Source organism: Chiloscyllium punctatum, chromosome 11 (assembly GCF_047496795.1).
Source record: "Chiloscyllium punctatum isolate Juve2018m chromosome 11, sChiPun1.3, whole genome shotgun sequence".
NCBI classification, from domain to species: Eukaryota; Metazoa; Chordata; class Chondrichthyes; order Orectolobiformes; family Hemiscylliidae; genus Chiloscyllium; species Chiloscyllium punctatum.
In genome coordinates, this window is record NC_092749.1 from 84,341,745 (window position 1) to 84,354,541 (window position 12,797).

A 12,797-nucleotide genomic window follows, 5' to 3' on the forward strand; every position below is an offset into this window, starting at 1 on the left:
TCTCCTTGTGTCTGCATGAGTTTCCTCCCAAAATCCAAAAGAAGTGCCGGTTAGGTAAAGTGGTCATGCTAAATTGCCCATAGTGTTAGGTGCATTAATCAGGGGTAAATATAGGGGAGGGGAATACGTCTGGGTGGATTACTCTTCAAAGAGTCAGTATAGATTTGTTAGACCTGTTTCCATACTGTATGGAAGCTAATCTAATGTCAGAGATGATGAGCCATCATATAGTGAGAAACGATACAGATTTATTTTGACTGCCCATGTAATATGATGAACAGTGGCATAGATTCGAGTGAGCTTTAAAATAATCTCCAGACATAGCTTTAAGAAGGCTAGTTGTCCAGACAGTCTGCAATTGGGAAAGCTGCATATTCAGAAACAACTGCAGAAGAGTAACTGATGGTAAGATCCAACAAGTCAAAATCCAAAAACAATGGAAAGATGCATTTCAGACTTGGTATGAGACAGTGTGAGTGAGATCATATATGGAAATAGTCATACTTGTCACACTTCAAACAGATTGCATAGATGCTGAATAACAGTAGAGGCAGACCTGAGACAAGGTGCAGTTGGTGAGCAAACAAACACCAGTGGCTGCGTGAGTAAAGTTCAAATCCCTGGTGGACAAGAAGGAAAATATGTAAAAATATAGGCTGAGAAAACTATAAGAAAGTTCTTACAGCGCAAAGTGAGCACTGCCACCACTGCATATGACTACCATGAGGCATGGCTACAGTAAGGGAAATTAAGAGTTTAAGAAGTAAATTAAAAATAAGGTTGCAGCAGCAAGAACATCACAAAGTCCCAATTAAAATAATTACGGGGCACTTTAGAAGCTGAGGCAGGCAAAAGCTAATGGAAAAGAATGTAAGAAGATTACAGAGGCTACAGAGGAAAGTTAGAGATCAGTTATTTATACCTTGGCCAAAGCAGGACAAACTTGTTAAGAACATAGACAATGAGACTCATCCAGGGTAAAAAAACAACGAGAAATCAACAGCATCATTCACTGCACTGCAGACAACACAAATCAACTAGTGAAATACATTAAAGAGAATAAGATTCATCCTTTTGAACTATAAAAAGCATAATTCATTCGGTAAATCCCGGAAATTTTAAGAGTTGGGACAAATAGAATATAGATTGCACACCTCAGAAAACGTAGTTCTTAAGATACAGAATTGTTTCTAAACTAGATACTAAATCAGAATCTGAACGAGCAAACACACTCAGGTGAGATGGGCTTCAGATTGGTTTCACAGGGCAGTGCAACATCGAGGGCCAAAGGGCCTGTATCGCACTGTAACGTTCTATGTTCACTTTTAGAATTTAGAATCTCTACAGTGTGGAAAATGGCCATTTGACCCAATAAGTCCACACCAACCCTCTAAAGGGTAACCCACCCAGACCCATTCCCCCATATTTACCCCTTACTGATGCATCTAGCCTATACATCCCTGAACACTATGGGCAATTTAGCATGGCCAATTCACCTAACCTGCACATCATTGGATAGTGGGAGGAAACCCATATAGACACAGGGAGAATGTGCAAACTCCACACAGACAGTTACCAAAGGTTGGAATTAAACCCAGGTCCCTGGTGCTGTGAAGCAGCAGTGCTAACTACTGAGCCACTATGCCACCCTGTATTCAAGTGGAACAAAGCTGATGATGTTGTCATTAAACTATACGTACAAGAAGAATAGGTACTTTTGAAGAAGTTTTTCAAACTTTGTCAATTATTTTAACCGTAGGATGAATATATTTTCTGAAAGAGCAAGACTTAACAGAAGAGTTGAGCATTCAGTGAAATTTGTTAATAACCCTTACTGATAATGGAAAAATGTGACTTATGAAGCCTTGTAATCAGAATTCATAAGAGACAAAATTAGCGACAAATTGTTGTTATTGTCAGATTTATTATAGAAGATCCGACTAACATCTTATACACTATCTCTACAAGTGTTTCTCCATTAATAATCCTTATATATTGATATAATTACATAGAGGTCCAGAGCATCATAGTTCAACCCTACAAGAGAAGAGCAACCTTATCACAGGAAATCAGATTACGTGATGCTGGACTTGCTACTTTCCACTGCTCTCACTGTGTTTTCACTATCTCAGTGCCGCTTTTACCTCTACTGCTGGTCTCACACTTCCCCATTGCCCCCCCCCCCACTTTGTTCTCACCATCAACATGCTGCTTTTATTCCCAATGCCAATCTTGCTTTTCCTGCTGCTGCCTAGTTGTATTCTTGCTACTTCTGCACTATATTATAAAGAATAAAGGTTTACTCACGTGGATTGAAGATAAACTGCATATGCCACCATGAAAAGTGGGAAGATAAATGTTCACAGATTCAGGATGCATTCAAAAAGAAATTGCCTAGCTCAAAGGTCCAGGATGCTTGCAAAAAACAGAAAATGGCCTGGTTCAGTGGTCTAGGATTTCATAAAAAGGTTCCTGTTTCAACAGGGCACCCATCCTCTGTGAAGGAAATTTGGTAATTGAATATCCTCCAGACTCTGCTATGAGCAATTGCCTGGTTCAGCAAGAAATATGTCCTCTGCAAAGGAAATTCACGAGATTAAAGTTCCCACAGATGCGGTAATAGAGCAGGTGTCTTTTCAGCAGGAAAGCTTAAAGTTGACAGGAACGTTACAGTCTTCTTACTGTCATGAATTGAATCAAGATCAACAGTCTTCAAACCAAAGACTTAGCTATTTTCCAAAGTGCTCTTCAGTAAAGTAGCAAAACCATTGGATCACTTGTAAAGCCAAACACATGGATAGAGATTGAGTAGTGGTAAATTTAATTATATCAATATATAAGGATTAATAATGGATAAATACTTGAGGAGAGATGGTGTATAAGATGTTAGACATGAAAGGGGTTCATGCAGAGGAGTGCATTAGGCACTGCACAACGTGATGATGTCATATGGACTTGGATAGGAGAACGACTTTGGATCTCAAAGGACATCTCCTTCATAGGCATGTAACAATGTCTATCATACCAATTTTGCTTGTATCCGATTGCTGTTGGAGAATAAACTGCATCTTAGAATCCTAGAATCTGAACAATTTGGAGAGAGGCCATTCAGCCCAGTGAGTCCGCACTGACCTGCGAAACAGCATCCGATCCAAAGCCACACAAACTCAAACCCATCACCCTATCCCAGACTCCCACATTTACCTGGCTCATCCATCTAATCTGCACATTTTTGAGAAAACTGGAGCACCCAGTGGAAACCCAAAGAGAGACAGGAGAATGTGTAAACTCTATACAGACAGTAATCCAAGGCTGGAATCAAATCTAGGTCTCAGGTGTTCTGAGGCAGCAGTGCTAAGCACTGAGCCACTGTGCCATCAATTTTATTTAAGACAACAGCCTCTTCTCGTTACACCACCAAGTGGTTTTCCTCTACCACTTAGATGAAACAGGAACTTTAGTTCTCAAATTAGAGAATGATGGCTGCAAATCTCCCTGACATTTTTCACAAAGGTGACAGTGGTGCAGTTGCAACATCGAATACTTGTTATTGACATGTGAGTATCAGTACTCTATCCTTCTAAACGTATACCCCAAGATCCCGTTTTCTTTCTTTACTAATGAGGTACAAGTTATTTCTGAATGTAGCAGTCAGCAAATAGATCTTTCGTCTGTAGTTCTTTTTGTATTGATCTGTTTTTATAACTTATTAACCAGCAGGATCTAGCTTTGATGTCTCTGCCATTTAATATGCAGCTAGAGGTGTGTATGACCACAGTTTGTCTGTTAATTCATATTTACCGCAACTTAATTCTGCTCATTAGAGCATAAGATAAATATTGTTGACCATTTGCTTTTCTGGCTTTTGTACTTCTTCTGTGTTTGTTTAACAACAATGAAATCTTATTTACTTCTTCTCTAAGTGAGTAATTAGGATTTCAAATTATCTCTAATTAACAGCAAAAAGGCTTCTCACCCTTAATTGGACCACAATGAAATTTAGGGATCTTATTTAAGAACATAATACCATCCCACTGTTATGATTAATTTTCTTGGCCTTCCACACTATTCTAATGGAACTCAAAGAAGCTTGATTAACAACCTAATTGTTCCGTTATAGAATTTATGGGGCCTCAAAATTGAGTTCAACAACTTTAATTCACAACTACCACCACTATCTTTGCAGACATTAGATCGTGGTAAACCTATTTCTATTTATACCTCCTCTGCATCCACCTTTAGCTATTTAGTTTAACCCATTGCCCCCTTCTTTTGCTTTGTACATCATCCCTCTTGTCATTTACTGACTGCTGCCTTCCACCCTGTCTTGTATCTTCCCTTTATTCTGGGTACTCAACCATTACCATTTTCATAGTGAACAGTTTGTTAGCACCCCATCGTGGAGTGGGCAATCTTTCACAAGCTGAAGGATTCTATGGGTCTTCACAAACCTGCTTTAGATTTTTGACTGACTTTTAAAAAGGTTGATCAAAGGATGACAGGGCAATGAAGTAAGGGAAGTAGGTAGTTCATATACTGAATAACACAGATCCTGGGTGTTGGAGGATTGGGTAGTATTCTCATTATAAGGTTTAGACACATCTTAAACACATCTCTACAGTAAAGTTTCCACTTCACCTGTTTGTTATTTTTTATTTATTCACTCATGGGACGTGGGTGTCACTGGCTGTCCAGTATTTACTGCCCGAACCAGGTTGTCCTTGAGAAGGTGGTGGTGAACTGTTATCTTGAACCATTGCAGTTCATGTGCTCTAGTTGGACTCACATTACCTATATTGTTGTACTTTTCTTAGTTAAGCTTATAATCTTTTTTTCTGTGGTGCAGTAGCAAAGCAAAACAAAAGCATATGTCCCTATAACTGAATAAAAATTTCATAGGACAAGCAAATGAAAGGTTAAACTAAAGCATATTACTGTTATCTTGAGTCAAAATATTCACTTTCAGTAAACTATGTCACATTTTTACCACAAGGTATAACATATATTGCTTCATTTTTTTAATATAATGTTGAACATTTGCTGAGCCTGAGAAATAAATAAAACATTACAAGAAATACCATTAACATGCTTACAGCTTCTGCCCTTAGGTAAGTTAAGTGCAAATGAGTCATCTTCCTTCATCACAGATTTGAAGTTTAATGAAAGCAAAAATGTGCTATGAGCAGCAAACATACCTTTGTCTTTGAAAGCCTAAAGCCATTCTAAACAACATGTAATTTACACTTGACCATATTAGAAATGACAGGATCTAAAGATTCATTCAGCCTGTCCCACATGAGTGTGATGTTTTGTGCCTCTAAACAGACAATCCTTACCCACCAATAAATTCCTAGATAGGCAAAAAAAATCTAAGGGATAATATCTGTAGTTGTTCCAGGGGCCAAATGGCTTATGGCCTATCTTCCCATGTTTCATACATCATCCATGCTGTCCTTGTCCTCTACACATCAATGAAGTCCTTTATCACCCCATGTCTATTTCAAGCCAATGCATGCCCCCAGTCACCAGTTACACCCTCCATGCCAATTTAGTTTGTATCCACCATAGGTAGACTTCAGGATCCCTGCTGAGACAAATTTTAAATAGTTTTAGGCATCAATTCATATTTTGAAAAAAATATGGTTTTTTAACTATGTTAGAAAAAACTCCCATTGATTAAAAAATTCACTGCATTAAAATATTTACAACAACTTAATTCCTTATGTTTAAAAATTGCATCATAATTTCACATCCAAGACTTTATAACCATTTGGAGCTATCAATCAAACTATGAACCTACAGGGACCCTATTGCAATGATAGGGTTTAAACCAATGATGCAGAACAAATACTATAAAATGTGTCAATAAAGTGAAATAGCAAGTAATTAATTTTTGAAACTGTAGACATTTTCTCCAAAATGTTAAATGCCTTCATAAATTAACAGTTCCCTTGGCACTTTGACATTTCCAATGGATTTTATGGAATCAATTAGTTTATCCACTTTTAATACACAGCTATGCCTACTTCTAACAATCCCAAAAGATACTTTCCCTCTCCCAAAGGGCACCTTATCTCTTCAAAAGTCTCTCTGAACCTACCAAAAAGATCTATTGCCTTTCCATAAGGACTCTCTGCATAATTAAGTAACTATAATAACTTTAAACATTTTCCGGACAAATGAAAAGCCCACAAACCATGTTTTGGATATCTTATTAGCAATTTAAAAATTGCTCGCTTGTTAGGTCAACACTCATCACCCATCCCTAATTACCCTTGAGAAGATGGAGGTAAGTGCTCTTCTTGAACCATTATATTTCATGTGGTGTCGAAAAGTTATGTTAGGAAGACAGTTCCAGGATTTTGACTCAGCAACAGTAAAGGAATGACAATATTGTTCCTAGTCAGGATGATGTGTTGCTTGGAGGGATAATTACATTTGGTGATGTACCTTCTGCCCTTGTTCTATTCAATGATTGAGATTGTGGTTTGGAAGGTGCTGCTGAAGAAGTCTTGATGAGATGCTACAGTATCTCTTATAGATGCACACATTGCCACCACTGTGTGTTAGTAGTGGGGAAGTAAATGTTTAAAGTGGTGGATGGGATGCTGATCAAATGAGTTGCTCTGCCCTGAATAATGTCAACCTTCTTGAATTTTGTTGGAACTGCGCTCATCCAGGCAAGTGGACAATATACCCTCACGCTCCTGACTTGAGCTTTACCGATGGTAGATAAGCTTTGGAGAGTCAGGAGTTGATTTATTTATTGCAGAATTTCAGCACCTGAACTGCCCCGTAGCTACATTATTTAAATTGCTCATCCACTTCAGTTTCTGCTAAATGCTAACTCCCAAAACATTGATAGTGGAGGAATTCAGAAATGGTAATGACTTCTAATGTTTAAAAGAAATGTTTAGATTCTATCCTGTTGGAAATGGTGACTGTCCAGTATTTACATGGTGCTACTGTCACTTGTCATTCATCAGCCCAAGCCTGGATGTTGGCCAGATATTGTTATATGGACATGGACTACTTCAATATCTGAGGAGTTGTGTATGGTGCTGAATAATGTGAAATCATGAGTGAACATCCCCACTCCTGACCTTATGATAAAGGATAGATCATTAATGTAGCAGGTAAAGATTGCTGAGCCTAAGACACTGCCCTGAGGAAATCCAGCAGTGAGTGAGATGATGCATCATCAATTACCACAGCCATCTTCCTGCTAGGTATGACTCCAACTAGTGAGGTGGTTTTCATCCCAGTCCCCATTGACTCAAGTTCCGCTAAGGTTCTTTGATGCCATATTCAGTGCCAAAAACAGTCACTCTTACCTCACTTTATGAGTTCAACATTTTTGTCCCTGTTTGGACCAAAGCTATAAAGAGGTCAAGAGTTATCCTAATGGAACTCAAACTGATCATCAGTGACCAGGTTACTTTTGAGTAAGTGTCACTTGATTGCACTGTTGACATCTCCTCGTTGTTGTTAATTCAGAGTAGATAGGTGAGGGGGTAATTAGCAGGGGGCAATTGGATTTGTCATGCTTATTGTGGACAGGGCATACCTTAACCAGCTTTGCTCGGGATATGGATAGTTTTGGAGTAAGTTGCTGGAATGTTGTCAGAGCCTATAGTGTTGACAGTATTCATATCCTTCACATGCAGTGAATCAAATTGGCAGAAGACTGTAATGCTGAGGACCTCAGGAACAGGGTCACCCACTCAGCATTTCTGGATGAAAATGGCTGCAAATGCTTCAGCCTTGTCTTTTGCACTGACACACTGCCCACACTCCCTTATTATTAAGAATAGGATCACTCATGAAGCCTCCTCATCCTGATAATTGTTAAATGTCCATTACCATATTTGACTGGATGTGCCAATACTGCAGAGCTTAGATCTGATTCATTGGTTGTGGGAATGTCTATAGCTCTGTTTATAGCAAGCTACTTCCTCTGTTTGACTTGTAGGAGTCCTGGGTTCAGGGTTAGAACTTCTGGAAATACAGCCTGGCACCATTTTGGTTCAGAGTAAAACATTTTGCTGTTGCAATATCTCAGGATTAAATGTCTGTGCTCATCACCCAACCAGCTGAAGTTATCTTTAATTCATGTACTCATAGTGAAGGTATTCCTATAATTGTCAGTAAAACTATGATTTAGGAGTACCTTTAGTCTAATAATAAGGGATTAGAGATTACAACATTGATATATCCAAACGCTAATATAGTAACAATATTCCCTATTTGATTGATGAGCACGTTACACTACTTAGACATTACAAAAAGAGAATACTCTGTATGACAAAGAATGAAGGTTACTTATGAGACTGATCATTGGTACAGTGTATGAAGAACTATCTGAGGAGGAACAAAAATTTAGTAATAGCTTAATGAGCTTTTACAGAAGTTTAAATATTGTATGCATTTTTAAAAGTTAAATTTCTATTCCTTTTTGTACAAATTCATCTCTTTGTAGATTATAAAAGTTACACTACAGTCTTAGAGTCATAGAGGTATACAGGACTGAAACAGACTGGTCAGTCCAAATTGTCCATGCCAACCAGATATCCTAAATTAATCTAGTCTCATTTGCCAGCACTTGACACATATCCCTCTAAAGCCTTCCTGTTCATATACCCATCCAGATGTCTTTTAAATGTTGTAATTGTACCAGCCTCCACCACATCCTCTGGCAGCTCATTCCATACACGTACCAACCTTTGCGTGAAAGAGTTTCCCCTCTCACTCTAAACTAAAATTCTGAAAAAAAAATTGATTAATTTAATCAATGATTTTGTGATACCTGTTTGAGGGAAGAAACATGATGAGATAGAATTGTATTTTGGCTGGTCTATTATTCCTCACCTCACTTTATGATTTATTTATATTTTATTATTTGTATATTTGGTAGGGGTTATTAAAGCCTGTCATCATAATTTAGAGGACAATTGGGTGTTGTAACACTTTTCAGGTATGGCTCCTTTGTATGACATGACAGATATTTCTAAAATGAGACATGTTCTCTTTTGCTTCTTGTAAAGGGTGTATATGTTATTTTTTAGGAACAGTCTATTTATTTTCTTCTTCCTACTATTCCAGTTCAGATTAAATTGAAATCACGTTGAAGGCTCTATAAAATATAATTTATTGCTGTTACTATTCATTCATTGGCTCTTTTTTTCTGATACTCCAAGGATCCATATGGCCTCATTTGAAGTTAATGAATGGTCACTAGTTCTCTCAATTTGAGGCTGAATTTGTTGTGGAGGTGCCAATGTTGGACTGGGGTGGGAGGGGGAACAAAGTCTGAAGTCACACAGCACCAGGTTATAGTCCAACAGGTTTATCTGAAATCACTCAGGCTTTCAAAGCATAGCTGTTCATCAGGGACAGTGAGAGAGCAGGGGACATGTGTGCCCTAATCTCTCACAGCACCTGACAAAGGGGCTGCACTCTGAAAGTCTATGTCATTTCAGATAAACCTGTCGGACTATAACCTGGTGTTGTGTGACTTCAGCTTGAGGCTGAGTTTGGTCAACTCTATTTTTGTCACCATTGGTTATGATAGATCTCCCCCACACTTTCATTGCTAGTTTGAATTGCACAGTATTTCATTTTTATTATATTAGACTGAAATGCAACTTAGATTGTCAGTTAATATGACTTTCCTGAGAATTTATTGGCCAAGTTGTTCTGATCTGAATCTGTTGTCTGACAGAGTGATGGAAGCTAATTCATTAGCTCCTATAAAAGGGAATATACACTTGTAAAGATCGCATTTCCAGGGATGAGAAGTAGAATTAATTGGTTAGCCTAGGAAAGAGCTGGTGCAAGAATGATGGGCTTATTAGCTTCCGTTGGTCATAAACGATTTTATGATTCAGTTAGCTGAAACTTATAACCAGTAAAAAAAAGACAGCTTTGTAGTAAGAAAATAATTAAAGTAATTATGTTTTATTTTGTGTTTGCAGATGGTGTTGCAATAGAGAATACTCGAGAGAGGGAAAGTAATATTGCATCTGCAGAGTCTCTGAATGCAACAAACAACCGACAATCCTCAACCATAGGAAGGATAGTCAATTGGACTGCCAAGTACCGGGCCAAAAGGTCAACCTTTTTCCCAAATGGAGTTAAAGTTTGCACCACAGAATCAATGCGGCAGATCATGGCCAGTCACCTTGCATATTACAAGTTAAAGGGTAAGAAATGCATTTCAGGTTTAACAATTTGAAGTTAGGTCTCTCATGTGCAAATATGTATATGGTGAAAATATTCTCTAGCACTTACTTCACTTTACAAATCAGCATTATCAATGACTGGCACCAGTTTAAAAAACAGTATCCTCTACCCACTCTGTTTGTTCTTAACACAAATCTTTATCAAGCAGCCCTTTTCCATAAAGAAAGTCATAAAGTTATGGAAACAGACCCTTCAGTCCAACTTGTCCATGCTGACCAGATATTTTAAATTAATCTAGTCCCATTTGCCTGCACTTGGTCCATATCTTTCTAAACCCTTCCTATTCATGTACCCATCCAGGTGCTTTTTAAATGTGGAAGAGTGTGGTGCTGGAAACGCACAGCCAGTCAGGCAGCATCCAAGGAGCAGGAGAGTTGACTTTTTGAGCAGATGTTCTTCATCATCATTCCTGATGAAGAGCTTATGCTCAAAACGTCAACTCTCCTGCTCCTCAGATGCTGCCTGACTGGCGATTCTGATCCCTAGCATCTGCAGTCCTCATTTCTCCTAGCTTTTTAAATATTGTAATTGTACCAGCTTCCACCACTTCCTCTGGTAGCTTATTCCATACGTGCACCACCCTCTGCATGAAAAAGTTGCTCCTTGGGTCCATTTTTTCCCCCTTTCACCTTAAACCTATGCCTTCTAGTTTCTCCTACCATGGGAAAAAGACTTTGGCTATTCACCGTATCCACGCCCCTCATGATTTGATAAAACTCTATAAGATCACCCCTCAGCCTCCAATAATACAGGGAACATAACCCCAGCCTATTCAGCCTCTCCCTGTAGCTCAAATCCTCCAACCCTGGCAACATCCTTCTAAATCTTTTCTGCACCATTTCAAGTTTAACCACATCCTTCCTATAGCAGGGAAACCAGAATTAAACCCAGCATTCCAAAAGTTGCCAAATTAATATCCTGCGCAGCTGCAACATGTCCTCCCAACTCCTATACTCAATATGCTGACCAAAAAGGTAAGCGTACCAAATGCCTTGTTCACTACCCTGTCCAACTATGATCCAACCTTCAAAGAACTATGAATTTTGTATCCAAATAGCTAGTTCTCCCTGGATTCTATTTGATCTAATCTTGCTAAATAATCTACCATATGGAACCTTGTCAAACACATCCAAATAGCTAGCTCTCCCTGGACTCCATGTGACCTAACCTTGCTAACCAGTCTACCATGTGGAACCTTGTTGAATGCTTTGCTCAAGGTGTTTGTGTTGGATGTGAGGCAGTATGACCAAAGATCTCAACACCTAAACTTGGGCTGGTGTTGACAGTTTCAGCTAATCCAGAGATACAAGTTCAGCATTTCAGAGACTGCAGAATTTACTTACAAGGCAAAGGAAGGGAAGCTGTGATGTCAAAAACTGAAAACTAAAATATTCAGTTGCAAATAAAACTTTGCATAAACAATGAGTAATGATTTTACACTAAGACAGTACTTGAGAACTGTGTATTAGAGCTGGCATTTCACACAGGAGCCACGGCAGTAGTTAACATTCATTAATTGCCGTCTGGAAGTAAAATCACTTTTTTAGTGCAAATGCACAGCGTATGGTGAACAATGAAAGTGTAAAGTTACCAAACATTTAGGACTGCTATCTCTGAGGTGACCATTGACACTAAGTTTCCAATCAAGACAACCAACTTGAATGGACAAATTCGTCTCTCAATAGTGTAGGAATTGTGACAAATGCCATGACATGTTCACACTGATTCTTGCTACGCTCAATCAACATGGGCAGCACGGTGGCACAGTGATTAGCACTGCTGCCTCACAGCACCAGGGACCTGGGTTCAATTCCCGCCTCAGTGACTGACTGTGTGGAGTTTGCACATTCTTCCTGTGCCTGCGTGGGTTTCCTCCCACAGTCCAAAAATGTGTAGGTTAGGTGAATTGGCCATGCTAAATTGCCCGTAGTGTTAGGTGAAGGGGTAAATGTAGGGAAATGGTTCTGGGTGGGTTGCGCTTTGGCGGGTCAGTGTGGATTTGTTGGGCTGAAGGGCCTGTTTCCACTCTGTAACTAATCTAAACAAACTCAGTTCAATACTATAAGGGGATACATAATCCCTACTGATACAGGCCAAAAAGTCTCCTTCTGTATTCTGTCATTTTGTTAGTTTAACCCATCACCTCAAACCAATATGATTTATAAAAACTTCATTTCTAAAACATATGATATTCCAACAATCTTTTGACTAAACAGAAGCTTAGATATCTTGTGAGCCTCAGAAATAAACACCTAAGAGACAAATTTAACTTAATTGCAACATTACTTAACCCCGAAATTCCTTAGTAAATGAAACACACAATTTCATGTTCACCATTGTACTGACAAACAAACAAATATTCTGATGAATATAATGGGAACTGGATTGAACAGACCCTATCCCTCCAAAAAAGGAACCTTACACGCAGTGTGTAATTATTCCATACTCACTCAGTATGATGCAGGCAGCACAGCAACTTCACGTTTCTTGGTCATTACAATAACTGTGACACGTAACTATCAACTAATCTGATACAGATACTGCTCAATCCATCA

At 38.7% G+C, this 12,797-nt stretch overlaps 1 protein-coding gene across 2 annotated transcripts in view; it reads left to right on the forward strand.

Annotated features, from left to right (window-relative positions):
* The window catches only part of impg1a (interphotoreceptor matrix proteoglycan 1a), a 139,653-nt gene that overhangs the window by 13,012 nt on the left and 113,844 nt on the right, over positions 1-12,797 (forward strand). For both annotated transcript variants that reach the window (XM_072581143.1, XM_072581144.1), the window contains exon 2: positions 9,975-10,202. In XM_072581143.1, coding sequence (XP_072437244.1) covers positions 9,975-10,202 — 228 coding nt within the window. The remainder of the gene's footprint in view (positions 1-9,974; positions 10,203-12,797) is intronic.